General features: G+C 41.3%; 1 protein-coding gene across 1 annotated transcript in view; it reads left to right on the top strand.

Annotated features, from left to right (window-relative positions):
* The window catches only part of stau2 (staufen double-stranded RNA binding protein 2), a 78,959-nt gene that overhangs the window by 9,794 nt on the left and 48,598 nt on the right, over positions 1-20,567 (top strand). The window contains exons 6-8 of the mRNA XM_070928244.1: positions 8,257-8,416; positions 13,290-13,397; positions 20,098-20,310. Of these exons, the coding sequence (XP_070784345.1) occupies positions 8,257-8,416; positions 13,290-13,397; positions 20,098-20,310 (481 nt within the window). The remainder of the gene's footprint in view (positions 1-8,256; positions 8,417-13,289; positions 13,398-20,097; positions 20,311-20,567) is intronic.

Raw genomic sequence — 20,567 nt, 5'->3', positions numbered from 1 at the left:
AGCATAATCTGTCCAAATTGTACAAATGGGTGTAAACTCGTAAAGCTGTGTTTTATTGAGGAGACTGGGGGTGGAGGAGTGGAATACAGGTCCAACATAAACAAATGCTTAGAATGATTTGTGCTCAACAGACTCAGTGACACAGAAGTCTGGTCTCTCCTTTCATCTCCTCTCCTCTGAGTGGAGTTTTGTGTTTGTGTATCCTTGTGTGTCCTCCTCTCCTCCGATTGCCCTGATGTATTGAATGTAAAAACTGACCTGAGACCACTACGTACAAAGCAGGTTACATCAGTAGAAATACCTTTCGTAATTCTGCCTTTCAGTGTGTTTGCCAGGGTCAGTCAGGCGAGTAAGTGGGCTTCTTCACAAGAACTCACATCTGTATGTTTGTACAAATATGAACCACTTATGTGTATCCCAGGAAACTAGACCCTTCTTTTGCTGTTTTCTCACCTCCCGGGTGGCTGTGCACTATCAGTGCTGAGCAGTAAATAAATGCATGCTACCCACGTTGGACAATGCCACTTTCCTATTTCCCAGTAATGTTGCTCATCAGCTCTGTAGAAAAGCAGCAATTTTATCGCATTCATCCCCCGTGTTGGCAAATCCCGGCTACTGCTGCATGTTTAAGTCTTTTGTATCCTTACAAAGAAAACACATGAACAGGCATTTTCTCGTAAATAGCGTCTGTACTCAGAATTGCAGGAACTGAAGTGGAGAAAGTAGACTCATATAAACACCTGACAGGGTGGACAAGTTCATTTTTCGTGTTGAAACAGATTCTTAAGTTTTAACCACATTTTGAACTCAGTCCACGTCACAATCACTGATCATTCTCCTGTGGTTGGATGTGTCACTGCAAGAAGTGATGAGGACTACAGAAATATCAAATCTATTACAAATGTATACTTAGTTTACTTTGGTTTCAATCATACCAGGAGCAGACACCCTGTTGGACTATGCAAATACATCTTTTAGGGTTCACACTGCCACAGACCTGTCATCTTGTGTCATTATAATACTTTTCAGAGCAGGGAAAGTCAAAACAAAGTTTGTTCTGTTAAGTGATGCTGCACGTCGTCTTTGGTGGTCCTACCAGTTGAGAGCTCACAAGGAAATGGGGGCAATCTGAGCAACTGTATTTTACATCATGTAATTGCTTTGTGTTGCGTTCTCAGCAAAAGAAAACCACACTTCAGCTAAGAAATTCCAAATTTTAAGGGTGTCTCAGTGGGACAGGGCGCATCTGAGTTTGAGTGCATTGTTCTCACCTGACTTTGAATGAATCAAACGAAAGGAGTAAAGAGAATTGAACCAAATTATCTAGAATGTGCCCTTTCTTGATAAATTAACCAATTAGCTGATTGGTAAGTCACTAAATTGGTTATTTTTCACATGTATACTGTTCTTAGAATTGTTATACAAACACTATAGTAGAAAAATATTTAGATGTGCATTCATCTCTGATACACATTCAATCTGGACTTCTCATTGATGTTGCTGCATTCATTTTCAGGGGGACTGAATGCAAGCAACTGAATTAAGGACAATATCCCATTTCGAAGGACCATTTATCAATCAGTGAAATATCTTACATGTTGTTCCGAGAGATGTCCATGTAAAGAGACCAAGTAAAATAATTTGCAGGCAGACAGGCCTACATAGAAACCAAGTCAGAACAATTTGGCAATAACAAATTCATATTATTTCTTTATAGAAAATGGCACAGGAGCATTTTCTTTTTAACAAACCAATTCATTTTCCCCTCATAATGACAATGAACATAAAACAGCAGGTCACAATATAATATTCTTAATGAGGACAGCAGGGTCTGATTTTAGGCTGATCCCCAGCCAGCCGTTCCTCTCAGCCAGCCAAGTCTTAACAGTTGGCACTAGAAGGGCACGAGGGTTAAGTGTTTCTTTGCTCTGTCACATAAATGCACACATGATGTAATTGCTTTGCACACATTGGCAAGTCTTATATTACTCACTGATATTTTTCTGTGCTTAAGGAGTCAGAATTATTCACGCGATGCCTGTTTTTAGTCAGATGATTAGAGAATATACTATTTTCCAGTGGTTGCTTTTATTACTAGCATAATAATATCAGCCCTTGTTTTTTTTACCTAGTAGGCCCATTTGCTTTTTTCTTTTTTTCTTCCGTAGCGTGCTACCTGTCAGTTACAGCACTGTAAATCTATCACGTTTGGAAACAGTTCTTGATGTACCGCTGTGACTCAGCAATAAAGTGTGACAGGAGAGCTGGGGTCGGTTTACACGGGGCTGTGACTTCTCGTGAGCCAGGCATGGAAGGAGGGCACGGAGACGGTACACTGATTACAGAGCTCTCACAGAGAGAGCTTTAATCTCATGTTCAAAAACTCAAACCACAACAAACAGTAAAAACAATGAACACTGTCAGATTGGACAATTTAATTAAGATAAGTTATGAAACCTCTGTTTTATGCACTGAGTCTGTTAGCAATTCTTGATGAATAGCTGTTGTCGGTACAGGCAGCAATATGAGTAGTCCATGTGAGACACCAGCTGTCGGCTCCACAGACACAGCAGTACGTTACTCTGGAGGGATATGAGGTAAGAAAATACACCGCTCCCATGACAGACTCTAATGAAAACCTACAGAATGTATGTTTTGGTTATATTAAACTGAAGCATGAGAGCTATTAGAGACTGGTTGAAAGCCTTGGATGGACGTTTTCACTTATTGCATTTTACACCTGACTGATTTGATGTCCATTTGAACATTTTGAACATTCGAAGTTGAACCACAAGATTCACACTTTCACCATTTTAATTCTTCACCTTCACAGTGAATGAACATAAAATCTCTGAGTCAGATCCACTCGGGACGTCTGATTGAATCGAAATATTTGTTGTGATTCCTCTGAGACCGCCACAGGTCTCGCACAGATTTTCATTTTCACTTTAAACTTGTTTGTTTGCACATTCAAACTCCTTTTTACACTTTCTCTGTCTCGTCTGAAGGTTAACACTGTTACAAGTTACATTTTTAATACCTGTAATTATTACTGTATGTATAGGCACAAAATGTTATTACATTCTGCCTACATAGTCAAATGATCAAACAATAAATGTACAACACCACTTACAATACAATGAATACCAGGAAAGTTCCTTGTCTTGTTATCATTATCATCATGTTAAGTATAATGTTCTGTCTTTTTCAATTCCATAACTGATTTTATTTTCCATTTATTTTAAACACAGCTTTAAAAAGACTGAAATGTGTGAGTTGAATCAACCTTAAATTGTCTTTATGTGTTTCACGTGAATTATTTGCTTAATTGTTTAAACTCCTGACAAATCATTTCAGGTGAAACCATCAGCTCAGCCATCACATTGAATGTGCATTAGTGGCTTCTACCCTCAGACAGGGTCCAAAGAACTTTGAATATACCCCCCCAACACCATGATAGTTTGTGTTTTGAGCACTGTGTTTACTTGACTACATGGACTGTTTTTTCACACAACACTGTATTTTCTACATTAGCAATTGCGTGAGGCAGAAGGGAAGCAAAGCAATCAATGATGGACAAAGGGAATGAAGTATGGAAGTTGGGAGGGAGAGAAAACAAGTAAAAGTCTGACAGGAGATTGGAAGAAAGTGCAGCTGGTGGAGGAAGGAGCCTGTCCAAGTTTTTGCTACCCCCACCCCCCCCAATTTCTGTCACCCCTTTGCTCCCGGCACAGCTCCGTTCCCCCTCTGAGTCAGTTGTGTGAGTGTGTGTGTGTGTAGTTGGGGTTTAATGCATACAACTATTTGTGTTGTGCATGTGTGGCCAGTAGATGTCTTGGTGGTCGAGCTCAGTGACGCTGGAAGACAAAGTGGGCCAGTACGCTCCCACATTCATGTCTTGTTATTGGTCTGTGTTTGGTTGGCCCACTTTTTCCTGTCTGCTGCTCTTTGCTGTGGTAGAATACATATGTTTCCATCCTTAATACAAGAGCAACCCACAAGTACACTTTAATTATCTTAAAGCTACTACCAGTAGCTAGTTGGACTGTTGCACCATCTTTAGAGGCGGATGGCCTATGAACTATAGTGCACTAAAATAAATATAAACATGTAATTAATTGCACTTTGCTTACCTGCAAAGGAGCTGACAGTTATGAGAGAAAGGGAAATCAGTTTTCGTCAGATTTACTGTGAGACATGTCTGATGGCTGATTTAGCCTGCATCAAAATCCATGTCAGAAATTATGTACCACAATCCAACAATGTGATTGGTAATACGACCTACGTTAACAAACCAACCAATCAGAATACCACACTGGAGAGCTAGCATAATGCTACTGCTAAAAACGTATTTACTTACTTTGCAAAATCTGCATTTAATTTTGACTTCTTTTCCTTGGCCGTGACAAAGCCCACACTCTCCTCCTCCTCCTTTGAGGTTTCTTCTTTGAAGCATAGAAGTGCCAGCAATATAGCCAAAGCTTATTTATTGTTGCGCTACATTTTGTCAAGACAAAATGTAATCAAAAGATTACAACACAGACCAACCAAAATGACAGCGCCATTTCCTAACCAATTTTGAAGTCCATTATCACAGCACCAATCCAGTCACGGATAGACCAGTAAATACACACAGATGACAAAATATCCAAGACTCTATAAATAGAGCCCAAAAAGAGCCCACCCACACAAAGATCACCTACATATTAAATAATATTGTTGTGCTACATAATCAAATAACTAAGGCACATGTACATGAACTGCTGCAACGATTGCATAGCTTAAGGAGTATCCTATTTGATATTAAATGACTAATGAGTAGTATATGTGACTGCCACTGGGGTCTCTAACAACAACCACAGTTGACTGGGCTTATTAAGAGTGGCGATGTATTCTAAACAAAATTGAATGTAATGTGTTGTCATGGGCAAAATGGCAGGTTTATGACCAAAAGGAAGTCCTGCATTTGGTTCTGGTTTCTGCGGTCTGCACAGGCTTGCCAGCCAAAGCAGTTGAAATGTTTGCATCTCGCTGTATACAACCATCTGCTACTGGTCAACAATGTCATGTGTTAAGTTACAGGCCATATATGTTCAGTTTACTTCCATAGAACTATACAAGCTCTAGTATCACTATGTGTTTGCATCTTGTTTCTTATTTGTTTGCTCCAACTGTGACAACAAGCTCCTCCATCTGGCGTGGTCACCGTTAGATAGCTGTGAATGTAAACATGCTGCAAAATGATAAAAATGTAAAGATAATGGTAACCTGTTTAACCTGTGTAACACATGCAGTAAGAGATAATGAGCTGTTTTTCTTCCTGCACATGCATTTAGAAAGGAAATAGTTTTGCTTGCCACAGGAGAAAATAGTTTCCAGCCTAAATGTCACCCTGTCATTTATAGCAATAATTGCAATACCATATCTCCCATTTCCCAGCAGGACTGTGTGTGGGCTCCAGTATCTTTGAATGCGTCTATCTCTGTGTGTGTTCATGCATGAATTTTTGAATGATTAAGATGAAATAGTAACCTTTACTAATGTGGCCAACATTAGAGAGAGCTACAGGGAAGCTTCTAACCTCAAAGTCAAATTCATTACTCACTGCTAAATGCTGGTGAGTTATCATTTGATTGAGTTGTGGCACCATCCGTCTGTTTTTTCTTTCTCTCACCGAGACGCTCATCCCTCAGTCACTGCAGATACACATGCACGTCATCACACAGGTGTTTTTTTTTTCTTATTTTTTCTTTCCCTTTCAGCAGTCTCCACACCCTCCCTACAGGTGTCCTGGTCCAATTCCCTCTCTGTAGTAATAATAATAACAAAAATAATAATTGATAACATAGAACAGGCCGATCCAGCCAGCATGTGCTGATTTTTGTACTGGCCACAGAGCGCTGACGTGATTTTCCTGCCTTTTTTGTCTGCATGATTTTGATGTGTGTGCGTGTGCTCGCCTGTGTTCTTGGCTGACTTGCTTGTGTGTAAGCCACAACTTTCCCACGTTGTGGAGTAGGGTCTCCCACAGGCCTCCCTCCATGTCTCTCTCTCTCTCTCTTTCTCCCCCCCCCCCCCCCCCTACAGTCTCCCTCCTCTCTCTTTCTTATCCCGCTCTCTCCTCCTCTCTGCACCTGTACTCAGCGCTCCAGCCCCAGCTGCTCCCATCTCGGCTCAGCGCTGTTGGCTGGAGCCCATGTTGCACTTGGCATGTCCTCTGAGACCCTGGGGCCACACTTGACGTGCGAGGGCCAGGCAGGCCCCCACCCAGGGAAGGCTCCTGTGGCCAGGAGGAGCTGAGAGCAGACGGATGAGAGGAGTGCTGTGGGCTGGAGAAAGATCTGCTGGAATTCTGAGTGAAATGCTGACTCATTGTTAGGCCTACTCAGCAGGAGATTGAGGAAAGACATGATAAGTTGGTAGAGGGAGGAGATGTTCAGAGAAATGACAGATGTTTTGTTAAGTGGAATCTCGTAAGTGTTACCGTTAGTAAAGAGGCAGTATTTCCGGTATTTTGGAGAAAAAATGTCAAGTTTAAGTTTAATTACAGTTTATTACAACTTGGGTCTCATTTTCGTAGTTTTAGCTATAGTTTCTTTCAGTTGTGAAAACACTGTACTGGCCAAAGTAACAACGACATATCTACGACAGAGACTGACGAGGAAAGATCCACAGAATCGTGTAGACAACAGACAGGTTGTAAACAAACCAACAATTGTAAAGTGTGATGGATGTTACAGCGGACAGTTTGGCTAATAGTTTACCATTGGTTTTGTTTTCTCTTTCAATTTAAAGCTGGGGTTTGTTTAAAATCTCTACGATAGTCTGACTGCTCATGTTTCTTGCACCATGTAAGCAATGTCTTCAGCTCATTTCCAGATCTCAGCCATTTAATTGGTGATCACAATGTTATTATTTTCATAAGGAATGATACCAAAAACTGCTAAAATAAGATCATTTTAGATAATAATATCCAAGATCTATTAGCAAATGTGCTAAACATGTTGGAAAACATGGTAAACATTATACCTGCTAAACTCCAGCATGCTAGCTTTGTCATTTTGAATATGTTGGCACACAGACATTAGCATTTCGCTATCTTAGTATAGCCTCCATGGCTGTAGACTCTTGTCTTGTACTTTGAGAACGCTACAAATCATTCATTCTCTTGTGTCTCTTAGTCATTAAATACATTAGCATATATAAAAAGGACCTGTTGGGCTGCTTTTGAAGATGGTGCTATAACTTGAGATCTATCATTTAATGATGTGCAAGTGTGCAGTTGTGAAAGAAACTACGAGAGTTTCCAGTGCACACAGGTTTTCCTGTCCTACATTTTCAAGCTTCTGGTTCTTTTTTTTTTTTCGGGTTTTTGGTTCCCCAAATTCCAATCCAGTATTAATTCTCACATCTCACGGCTGCTGCAGTGCCAAGTAGGATGTTTTGGTATTGCAGAAAATGAATGTATACATGGAGAAAAGGGATGGCTGCATTTCTGTCAGGCTTGTTTTGATTTTCCTCAGCATGTAGTGAAATCAATTCCACCACATTCACTAACTGTTGGTTGATTGATTTCATTCTCAATGCCTTGACCAAACATGAACATATTGAATACATTTTGGCACCAGATTCAAGACACAGTTCCATAAATCTCAGCTGCTGCTATCCATTTGTGTCTACCACATATGTTGGCTGCGTGTCCTTGTGAATATAAGTGTATACTGACAGAGAAGAAAGAGGACAGGGAGACGGATATTAAAAAGTTTGGATTACTCTCTTCTCTTGTTAGCTTTCCCACTATTTCTCTTTCCTTGTCCTCGATCCGGCAGACATTCTCAGCCCTTCTCCCCCTGACCCAGGAGGGGGTGTCACACACGCGGACTCGCAGACCTCTAAATCTGCTCTGTGACAGCTCAGTCCCGCTCTGTCAGGACCCAAAGAAAGAGAGGAAAATCTATGTTCGGGGCCAGAAGAAAGAGGAGAGGATATATATGTCCCTGTGCTTTGTTTGGCATAACTAAGCTGAGATTCAATAGCAAGACATCAGTCAAGTGGTTGGCCAACAGGCTATTGTGTAGTAATTGACCCTGATGAAGTGGTGGGCCTTTAATTTGGGAACGGTGTAAACGGCGTGAATTGATAACTTGGCTCATAACGTCTGAGCCTCTCCCTTCCCTTGTTTTTCATATATATACCAGACTAGGAGTTTTTATAATAATTATTCCCTTTTTTCTTCTATTGTTTTGTTAAATCCAGGTACCATTATCCTGTTCCCAAGATCTTCTATGTGCAGCTGTCTGTGGGGAGTCATGAGTTTATTGGCGAGGGACGCACCCGCCAAGCAGCCAGACACAGCGCTGCCATGAAGGCCCTGCAAGCCCTGCGCAATGAACCCATCCCCGAACGGCCACCACAGGTAAACACATACGCAAACACTTATAAATAGAAAGGCTTACAATAACAGTGCATACCAATAGTTGTTTAACAAGCACTTGCTGACTTCCCCTCTGAGAATCCCTGCCTCCATCTTCAGTACATCTCCATTACTATAAAAGCTTAAATGGACTCCTGTCTGACTGATCATTTCAGACTAATGTCTAGACACAACCATATTTGTTCATCCTTGCCCTGTATTATATTAATTCTTCAGCACTACTGTATGTGTTTTTGATTAGTTTAATAAACAAAGGAAATATTGTTTTATTACTTTATAATATTTTAATTACATTTGGACTATGCAATGACAATAAATTAACTGTAGATCATTTATTATTCTTAAAGGCTACATTATTCTATCTTTTTTTTTTTATTGTTTACAAATCCCCCCCCCAAAAAAAAAACAACCAACAATGCTCTCTCAGTACTCTGTGACTTCATCAGTCCATCTGTGGGACACAACCCATTCATTCCTACTGAAGTTGTCAGTCTTTCAAAATGTGTCGCAAATATGTTCATGTTCATATGTATCATTTCTTAAAAACAATTCAAAAGTCAAGTCATTTGGCTAAACAGCTGGGCACTGTGATTTTTAGCAAGTGTTATTTATGGCAGCAGGACGATGTATTTGGGATTGACTTAAAATATACTAGAGTGGGTGTTCATTGTAATATAGGAACATGTCACCCAGTGCAACAGTGTGACTCTTTGACCCATTTTAACAGGTTTTAGACAACATTAAGGAAGAGTAAGATACATCAGGCTTTGTCTGCACATACAATACATTATTAGGTTCAGTTCATCGTTGGTTTTGGTCTTTTAATGGGATTTGACAATAAGAAAAATATTAAATATCACCAGTTTTATCCTGTAAGGGAAAGTCATTTCCATATCAATGTTCCACTTCCTTTGGATCCCTAATCGTCATTCTACAAGTCACTACACCATCATGGCGTGTATGGTGCTATGTATTACCAAGTTCTGAGTCTGAGGTGTCTTCACTTGGGTATGTTAAATGACTATACTGAAAAACATCAAACTGTTGCTAAAATATTGTGATTACAATTATCAGTCAAGATGACTTAGTCCTAACAGTTTCAGGACCAAATTTTTTTTTACAATTTACAGCTTGAGTGAGTGTCCTGTTGAAATTGAATATTTCTGTGTAGTTGGGCTGCAACTCATTTTTCTTGAATGCTTTCTTGGTTAATTATTTGGTCTATAAAATGTCAGAATGTAGATAAAAATGACTGACATGACTTTGCAGAACTAGAGATGACATCCTTAAAATGCTGTTATTCTGGTAACTATCACAGAAGACAAAGCAATTTGAAATCTTCACATGTGAGAGGCTGTAACCAGGACATGATTAGTTGTGCTGTTTGCACACATTTCAACCTTATGAAACCTCTGCCGCTCCCCCACAAAGCTGTTTCCATTCCAACCTGATGTTCTGTCATTCATTCTGTCTCTAAAAGGTCATTCTGCTCTCCACTCATTGCAACATCCCCTCAGCACTTTTGTCACTTTGTGACTGCTTTCAAGCCAGATGACTGTCCCTGTACTCGGCCCCCTCCTACTTGAAAACGCTTCCCTTAATGAAAAGTCAAAGGATTTGCGCTGCTGATCTGTTGGTGCTGTCCCCGCAGAGGCTCTATTAAAAGTGTTACGCAGTGTTTTTTGCTAAGATGAATGCGTAACCAGCTTTCATCCGATTGAATCCAAATCCACCTCAGCTTCAATTACTCTAATGTATAATTTAAGCCCTGCAGTCTTCATAGTTTAGTTTGCACCTGACAGGAGTGTATTTTCTTTATTTTGTCTTTTTTCTTTATGCCTACTCCCAATGTCACTGTACCTTTCCAGCGTTTCCCCTCAGGCATAGCTGTTAACTGTTGTTATCATCTCCCACCGGAAATCAAATTACCCCATATCCTCACCGCCTGGCATCGGTCATGGTTATTCAAAACGCTTTGGCTCCTCTCACTCGCCTGACTCGCTGTCTTGTGGCGTCGGCCTCCATAAATGTGCTCTTTGTTTGCTGCTGCTTCTGAGTCTTGCTTTACAAATTGAGGCACATTGTGTCTACAGTCCATGTCTGTCATCCTGTCTATGAGTGTGTGTGCTCATACGTGTGTAAATGTGTGGACACCCTCAGGCTAAAAGTGTTCCTTGTGACCATGGGCTGTCAGACCTTTATTTTGAGGAAGACCACAGGCACATATCAGTGACACTCTAATTGTGTTGTGTTTATACACAGGTAGAGCAACAATATGTAACCCTAGGAAACACAAAAAACTTAACAACAACTTAACAGGGCCTCAGGCAATAAAGATTATATAATGAAACTGCTGACTAACTTGTAAATCTCTGCCAGTTAGTTTAAAAGCTGGTCGTATTATTAAAATGATGATATCTGATGTTAGTGCACTTCCTGTCTTGGAAAAAAAACATGTTGTGTACATCACAGTCAGTGGTTTGACTGGGTGTTTATGAGGGGAAATCTGCATCATCAGTTTCCAGGAGAAAGGTTGCATGGTCATGACATGGTTGGCGTGAAGGAAGATATATTTAGATCTGTGAAATTGTGACCTCTATAATACAGTTTATGTTGTCCTGTCCATTGGGAACCCCTTCTTCCCATCCTTTGATCTAGAATCCTCTTGCCTGATTACAAAATCAATTGCCCATGAGCATCGCTGTGAATGTGAAGCCTTCTGTTCGCCCACAGTCACTGTTCATTCACAGCAGCTCCTTCAGGGCGAGAGTTAATGTCTCAGAGAACTATATGGGTTCTTCACGTGCTTATACTTGCTTACTTTTCCCAGGACTTCCTAGATCTATAAGTGGAAGCAGCACTGAAGTCAGATTTAGCCCTCTATTTGTCTTTGTCACAGGAAGGTTACTTATCTGCTTGGTCATTCCAGTTTGCACGCTAATACACACCCATAGACGCAGGCGCTTACACCCAGCGGTTTGTTATTGCAGCCTTGAAAGGGGGATTCACACTATTTATCACACACATCACGAATAGTGGGGGAAGGAAATGTAACCGTGAAAACTATGAATACATATTAGAATTGTAATGAAAACAGTTCGTGGAAGAAGAATGGATGAGGCTCCTTGGACTGACTCACTTCTCTCATGTCCTCATACTTACAATACAAGAGGCAGAAATTGTAACAAAGTACAGTGCACCCATACTTTCGGATGTCTTTTTGCCCGGTGCGGTAGGTGCATCATACCAGGTGACTGTGTTTCTTGTGAAATCCAAGAGATCACGCAGTATGAATCATGCATCGTATCGGGTCACACAATGAGGCAGGCAGGAGGGAAGAAGCCCAAAGGGAAAGACCACAGCCATTCAGACTTACTCAGACAAAGAGCTGGACATGAGAGGATAAAGACAGAGACAGCACTCTGCATTCCCATAGACAATAAGCACCAAAAAAGCCCCACGTTGTATGGCTGATGATATGATCTCTATAGCATGAACTAGGCTTCTATATTATCAGATTTTTTGTGGATTGAGAAAATGTCTCAGAATTTTTAACATAGCAATGCTGTTAATAGTGCAGTGTCTGTCTGGATCTAAGAAAATTGTGGTTATCCCAATGAAACATACTGCTGCTTTCCCACTGACCTTAACTGTCCTGTCCTTATTAATGTTTGGTGGAACAACTCCCTGTTTCATGCCTGATGAAAACTCCCAATTTCAGCCCTTGTTCTATAATTTCTTCTCACAGGGAGAGACATTTCTTGACCTTCACAAATAATAATTTGACTAACACAGCTAACATGTTAATATATAAAAATTCTCATATTTAATGTACCACCCCTTTTTAAGAGTCCTTCCTGAACAGATAGAGGACCACCAGTCGTGTCCTGGAATACAGAGTTCTCAATCCCATATCAGATAAGGATCATTGCCAAAAAACAGACAGGCTTCTCCTTGCAGCAGCTTGGCCGACATCCACCCTGTAGGCGTGCAATTCTTGGTTTGATATGTGCCACACTTTTGGGGTCACAGTTTTAAAAGCAGGGAAAAAGCAAGATACATGTTCTTTCCTTTTATTATGAAAAACTTCTACATTAAACAGTGGCTCTTCGACAATAATACATGGTTTAAAATTTTAAGAACTCAAGACATTTGCATCTGATTAGTAAGTCATCTAAAAGAAAACTGAATCTCCATATTGCTCCAACTTAATAACAAAAATATCTGCACATGAAGGAACATTATAGCAGGCCTTAAGCACTTTGTGTTCTCTACGACTGAATATGGTTTCATATCTGTAGCACTCGTATGGGATTCATTATTACTTTGGCCCACAATGCAATCGGAAGAACACCTTGCACTTCAGTCTTTTTTAGTACAAAAGACACGCTTTGGGGATGCTATTTCAGATGAGTTTGCAACTTTAATGTAGCTATTTCTACAGACAAAATGTTCCCTGACATTTAGTGGGTTGAACAGTGTCAGACAAAGACCATAATGCTCCCAAACATGAATATAAATGATATTAAAGGCTCTTCCAGCTTTGGCTTCTCATTTGAGTTCACCATACCAGTGACGCTAGTTATATAAGCCAGGCTAACCTAAGAAATATATGGTTTATCTACCAGTCAACAACTGAACGTGGAACTCACACTGAGTTGAGTTTTGGCTGTAATTGGGGCGTACTGAACAGTTCATGAACAATATATAATAAATTACTAATAAATTACTAGTGTTACAGAATAATAGACCATTTGGAAACCTATAACCTAAAAGTGGTACTAGTTCAAGCAGTAACAATCAGTATGTCTCCTTTTACCATTTTGACCCCTGACCTTTTTTCCATCTTTTCCAGAGCCCAGAGGAAAAAGGGGAGACAGAGGAAGGCAGTGATGCCAGCAAATCAGAGATCAGCCTGGTCTACGAAATTGCCCTCAAGAGGAATTTATCTGTCAACTTCGAGGTGAGGAAAACATGACAGAGTTAGGACATTGTATCCACAAACACCCACAAAAACATGGTGTTGTGACGCCATTATTATTGATACTTCTGTGAATTCATTCAAGTCATGTTCTTCCTGTAAGTGATGACAGAATGAATGAGGATAAGGCCACACAGGTGAATGTATAGGTAGTCATGATGTTTTATCAGGGTTTGTGAAATGTCATAATGTGGTAAGTATTATGAAAACTAAACAACTCATTAGGAACTGAAGGAGTCACACTGATAACATCCACAAAACAGTTTTGCTTGTCACGTATCATAAAGAGAGTCACAAAATATGTGCACAGGAAGTTTTGGATGGATCAGCGTCTTCTAAGGCTTGTGGAAATTCTTATGGTTAAATTTAAAGTGTTTCTGCACTGATGTAGGACATCGGTATGGTTTCCAGTGGCCTGTTCCTATTGTCTTTGGAGGTGACTCAGCTGATAAGGTGCTGAGCGATCATTCAGTACTGTAAGATGAATTCCTGTAGTAGTCAGTCATGTGTACTGTCCTGCAAAACAAAATAAAATGGGCTTATCTTTATCAGTTAGATGTTTTTTCTAAACCTGTATTTAACAGCCAATATTCCTCTTTAAATTATCTTTTTTTAAGCTGCAAAGGTTTGTAAAACATGTATTTCTGCACTTTTTGAAAACATCACGAGTTACTAGATAATTAGGTGTATCTGTACAATTGAAAGCAATCCAATAAATGAGCCCTCCAATAAATCTTTCTTTGTGAAGCAAGGTCTCTCACACAATTTCAACAAAAGAAACTTTATAACGTTACCAAAATTGGCTTTATTCGCTGTCCGCACATTGCAATACAGAGTCCTGTTCCTTAATTTTTAAGTTTAAGCTTAAGTTTCCTATCTGCCTTCGGGTCCTGCACACAGATTCCACATTTAATTGAATCTAATAAAAAGGAGGGGCAGATAGAGAGGCTGAGCTGTCGCCCTGCACTCTCTTAAATAACTTCTGAAGAGAGTCATTGAGGCAATCAATACAGAGCTACTGACATTCGATCACACATTACAAATACAAGTACAGCTGCTCAATATCAAGCATCAAATGATATTTATTTCAATGTATTACATAAAAAGTGTTTCCAGCTGGAGATTTTCAGACTCCCATGTGTGTTGGGTTATTTGTCACACACCTGCGGACTGTGACTAAGCTGTGTTACTCCAACATTTCCCAATCAATCGATCACTGTCATCTGCTGAGCCAAGTCTTGCAAATCCTGACAGCATCTCATCTTTTGTGATTAAAAAAATTAATGTGTGAAAGAGCACCCTGCTCTTTTTTTTAAGTGTATACATTTCTTAAGCAAAGGCAGTCATCAATTTGATGGAGGTGAACAGCTGCCAAAATCCTGAGGTGTGTGTGATATTGAAACCCCAGTGCTGTGTAGAAAAAAGTTATTAACTTTTTTGGGATTTTCCTTTTCACGTCAGTACATTCTTAGTCAGTTTAACACCCAGCATGTAGTGACCATTAGTGGTGGTTTCTTTGGTGACAACATATTCTTATTGACAGCTGCCTGTGAGAAAAGCTTTTTTGCAACGGAGGGTTGGTGACCTCGATAAACTCAGCTGGGTGCTGCCCAGTGCTGCTACAATCTCTCACTGTTGGCCGCTGGCATATCCACTGGATAAGACGAGGGTTAACTGCCTTGCTCAAGGTTTCAGTTTTGACTGGCAAGATTCCTCTGGACATTACAGGGAATCCTATCACTGCTCTTCTAACCATTAGAGCCCCTGCCCCCAACTTTTCTAAATCCATGAAGAAGTCTAGTGTGTCCTTACATGACCCACTGGGTCCGTTCTCCTTGGCTTTCGCCATATCTCAGAGCTGACTCATCCAATATTCACTCCCTGATCACCCCCTCTTCTTCTACTGCACTCTGCAAGGTGCCAAAAACAAGGGAGGCTCAGTTTACTCTGTGTGCCCCCTCCCTTCCTCCACAGAATCCCTGCCTTCCACCTCTCCTACCATCACTCCCAAAAATCACACAGAGGGCGGTTGCATGTTGAGGCTAGGGGGATAGGCGGATGGGGGTGAGAGGAAATCGAGACAAGGATGGAAGAAAGGGAGGGAGACTCTTCTCACTCTGTTGACTTTGCTTGCTAATAAGAGTTTACACAACATTGAAAAAATGATCTGGAAAGATGTGCAATCCTCCCTTTATCTCCCCCCTCCCTCTTTCTCCTCTTCTTTGTTCGAAAACGCATTTGCTCATCAGAGTATGACATGGCTATCCTTCCTGGAACTACTATTAATAATTTCAGCCAGCTAAATCTGGATTGATGTGATTTATTATCTGTCATGTCTTTGTCACCGTCAGTAATCATGCCGCTTTCATTTTCAGTCCTTCCAAATTGGAAGCTGACAGTGGCGGTTTTTAAAAGCAGACCACAGCCACATTCCTCCAAATGGCCTCTCCTTGCTCGCTGTCAGTCTGGAGACTGGCTGTTCATTACTGTAGTAAATCAGTAACTTCTCTCCACTTCTACACTTTGTGTTTCGTTCACCATCAGCAGCTATTATTCTTTGCCCATTGCACAAGTTGTAATTTGTGTGTTAAGCTTAGTTTGTTCCACCTTTCCTGTGTTGTAAATAAACGTAATGATTTAAAGTAGAGAAAGACTCTGGAAACAGGTTAGACCAACAGTTTTGTTTTCCTAAGTGCTGTCTTTTCAACTCCACATATCAGTCACACCACATTTGTTTTCCTGTGCCATGTCAAGCTAAACTGTCCGAAGGCCAGGCTGCAATGAGGCAATTATCCTCTCCCTCCTGGCACAACATACCCTCCTCTCCCCCTCATACCCCTGATAGCTCTCCAGCAGATTCACTTTTATTCTCAATCAGCCCATTGCATGCAATATGCTCTCACACTGCCACTACGCTGTGGACGGAGACCAAGTGTGAATTACACGTCTCTATAGGCCTCTTCTTGCCCATTGGGTCCATTACATGATAACTCCTTAGACAAAGTTTGGCATCATCTCCCGCCCTGCCATGTCACATCCCCTTTACCGTGTCTTCTTTGATGCACTGAGAAGAAATGGTACACTCCCACACCCCCAGTAACAGTCAAACTCTTAAACTCACACACATACAGGCACAGTTACTCATTCATGCACCCTACACAAAACTGTAATGGTCATCTCGCATGTGAACGCCTTTCACAGCAACCATGTTTTCACATCATCTCATCCCTGCCCTCACTGGGGCATGAAATTACCCGTGAGTCACTGCTAGCGAGTGTCTACTTTCCCATCCCTCCGCAACGATGAGGGTCGCCGCCACCCTGAGAGCCAGTTGGCTCATTTAATCCCCCCGTCAGGCAATATCAAACAGATGTCAGCATCAAAGAGGAACCAATCTATAAATCACAGCTTGTGTGTTGGATCAGAGGCTCCCTTTCCAAGGAGGACACAAGAGAAGAGGGTCCGGGCCAAGAACCACCCATCTTACAAGAAGCAGCTTCCCTGAGGGCTTGTCCATCCACCATTTGTCACAAAAGAGCCTTTCTTCCCTCTACCAGTCCCCACCATTGTCCTACCCTGCTCCCATAGCCTCCTCTTCCAGAGTACCTGAGGTCTCGCATGCACGGATCCTCAGACTGCTCAGGGTATTAATGTCTCCATGAGAAGCCGAAGAGAAGGCCTCCCATGTTAGAGAAAAGAAGAGATGAAGAGACAAGAGGAGAAGGGGATAGAAAAAAAAAATCAACATTGAATTACCAAGTGTTTCCTGTGTACAACCTGATCCTTGTCATTAGTTGGTAGACGGGTGTGTTTGTGTGTTTGTTTGCATGTATGTGTGTGTGGGCGTGCGTGTAAATGAATGGAAGTGCTGAAATCCCATCGGTGTGGCGCAGATCCCGTGTCGTCTGCCAGGAGACTGACTGCAGCTCGTCTGCCGCCGTCCTGGGCCAAGAGTGTGTGACATGTGTGCACAGATACACACTTTGTCTCATACTCTTTGTTGACTGTACCATATACCTATACAGGCCACATTCAACGTTTTGCTTCCTGTTCCTAAATGCATGTTTTCACTTTAGATAGCACAGGTCAGAATCGTATCAGTGCGACACATATTCTGCCAGATTCTTGCAAGTTCAGAGTGTTTTGGATAAGCAGAAAGGAAAGCAGACAACTTAAAAAGCCAAAAAAGACTCAGTAACAAGCCAGCTTGACCATTTATCTCTGCAAAGAAAATTACCATTATTTCTAAATAAATGCAAATGATGTTACAATAGGTCATTGAATATGAGGGTGTCATTGTTTTCTTTGGTTATTAACAAAATAATTCCATTCCCACTTTGCCAGATTCCTGTTTTTGGACTGTAATAGGGCTAGTTTTGACTTTGAATGTGGTCCACAGCACATTTTTTCAAAGGAACAAAAACACATTTTGGGGAAATTTTGCTTTTTCGCTTTCTTGCCGAGAGTTAGAGGAGAAGATCGATGCCACATGTGTCACGTCTGTATGGTAAGTGTGTAGCTGGAGCCAGCAGCCGGTTACCTTAGCTTAGCACAAAGACTGGATACAGCTAGCCTGGCTCTGTCCAAAGGTAACAAAATTCACCTCCCAGCGCCTTTTAAAGGTAACTGATTAACACATTATATCGTGTTTGTAAAAAAACACGTGTAAAAGTGTAAAACGCGTAATTTTACAGCGTGTTATGTGCCAGACTATTTCTTGGCCAGGACCAGCAGATTTCTGTAGTCTCTACTGGTTGCCTGACAAACAATGACATGTAACAGAGTCAAAATCAAGCCGGAACTTTGTGGTCACCCACCGGGATGCAAACATGTTTATTTCTTGGTCAGCTTGCTCAACCACATAAGCTGAACGGTTGCACATGTTTAGAAGAGCCTATGATGGACATGGAGAGAGAAAAAGCTTGAATGAGTGTTGAAGTAAGTATAGCTACAGAACCGAGAACAACTGAAGAGGCTTCCTGTCCAGCACATCCCATCAACATCAGAGACTGCGCCTGCTGGTCTACAACCAAACACCAATTACATCTACATTCTCTTAATAGCTCGAATTTATTTTCTCCAAGTGACATAATCTCAGCTGACCAGTGGCCAGCGATGTGTAGTGTCATCATCAACACCATTGACACAGTTGAAAAAGTTCAGAAATAGGATGTATCTAGTCTCATTGAATGTTGTAATGTACGGGAAGCTGCCATGTTACATTTCCTTTTTCTGGTGATGAGCAAGACCAGAGCAGATCCTCTGGGTGGGACTGAGTTTGGCTGTTAGCTTGGTCAGCTAGTGCTCCAAGGCTTCCTTACAACACACATGCTTACATATACTTATACTCATTGTGCAGGAATGCAGGCTAACAGGTACATTGACAGCAAACACAGGGCTAGTGTCAGCCACGTTAACAAGAGTGTCCTGCAGTTACTTGAGTAGGATGAAGAAACCTAAATATAACCTCCTTTTTTAGCCTTTATTTATTAAAGTTCAATGCAATTTCACAGTAAATAAATTATTTTAACTACTTAATGTACATGATATGTTTCTGCAGTAATAGGCTGAGTGTTTCGTGTTAAAGATGTAGGAGGTATGGGCATAGTTTAGTCTGTTTTATCAATTTCTGAACTTTTAATGATAAATTGGGCTTTACCTTTCTTTGTTTGGTTTTCATGCACCAGACTTGCATTGCCATTTTAGTTTGTTAATTGAAACAAAACACCAGTTTGTGTGGGTATAGTTATGTAGTAGGGAAGGTGGGGTATGCACACATTATCCTTTGTTCTCCTCAAGGTCTGGTATTAGTCTGTGTTGATGTGCGAAGTATTTGAGGAATGCTCTAGGTTCCGCTTATCAGTTTCATCTGTTTTATCGGTCACTGGGTTCAAATTAACTGTTCCTAGATTGCATCTGATTGCTACAATTTGTGCTGTCTGCACCACAAATTGAGCTTAAATAAAGGAGAGCAGGAGGGTGGGGGGAGTTTGAGAAAGTCCAAAGAAGCATTTACAGACAGCAGCTACAGCTAGAGGGAGAGAGGGAGAAAGTCAGTGAGTATAAATCGAAAAGGCGTCCACATTAGCCGAACATGTACTGTTGGACTCGGTAAGTGTGTGAAATCTAATTCTTCCCCCAGTGTGTTTTCCTAAATAAGGTTGGGGAGAACCCCACCTGCTACACACACACACACACACACACACACACACACACACACACACACACACACACACACACTGTTCTCGGACTTCACAGGAAGTAGATGTGATTGCAGAAGCATGACCTAACGCCAGCCGGTGTTTGTTTTAGGTCTCCCAGGTGACCAGAGGCTAGAGGAAGGAAACTGAGCCCTCAACACTAGAGACTGTCATCTAGGAACATGTTCCTCTTCATATGTGTGTTTGTACGTCTGTGTGTGTGTGTGTGCACTTTGTATATGAATAACAAGCGCATATGGGTGGGTAGCACTGTGACCATCGAGAACAGATGTTTTGGACCACCTGGTGAAGCTGCTTGCAGAGTGCGCCGTGCACACTCCCTCACACATATCGTGCACGACAAAAACACACATTAGTCTGTTTTCTCTAAAACAAACCCAGTATAAAACAATTGTTAAGATTGATAAGACTGATAAGAAATAAGACTGATTTCCAACCTGTTCGTTTTGTATCTCCCCCAGGTGTTGAAGGAGAGTGGCCCCCCGCACATGAAAAGCTTCCTGACCCGCGTCACTGTGGGGGAGTTCTCTGCTGAGGGCGAGGGCAACAGTAAGAAACTGTCCAAGAAGCGTGCCGCTCTGTCCATCCTGCAGGACCTAAAGAAGCTGCCCTTCATCCCTGCTGTGGAGAAACCCAAGACGCACTACAAGAAACGTACCAAGACCATCCTCAAGGTACAACAGCCGGGCTGGGCTGGGAGAAGCTGGGGTCTGGGCGTGCTGACATGCTGTAATTTCACTCTGTGAATTCTCGTTATGCAGAATCTTTTTTGATTCACTCAAGGCATCTGGGTTTTTATGCACAGTACAGTCAACTCAGAAGTGTTGCTTCTGGCCAGTCATAATACATTTTAGTCATCATTTTAATGACTTGACTGCAAAATGGGTAAAAGTTGACAACATAATAGCACCAGTGCCATTCAAAAAATGTG

This window comes from Enoplosus armatus, chromosome 21 (assembly GCF_043641665.1).
Source record: "Enoplosus armatus isolate fEnoArm2 chromosome 21, fEnoArm2.hap1, whole genome shotgun sequence".
Taxonomy (NCBI): Eukaryota; Metazoa; Chordata; class Actinopteri; order Centrarchiformes; family Enoplosidae; genus Enoplosus; species Enoplosus armatus.
The sequence above is the reverse complement of the archived record's forward strand: the minus strand, read 5'-3'. Positions and strand labels throughout refer to the sequence as shown.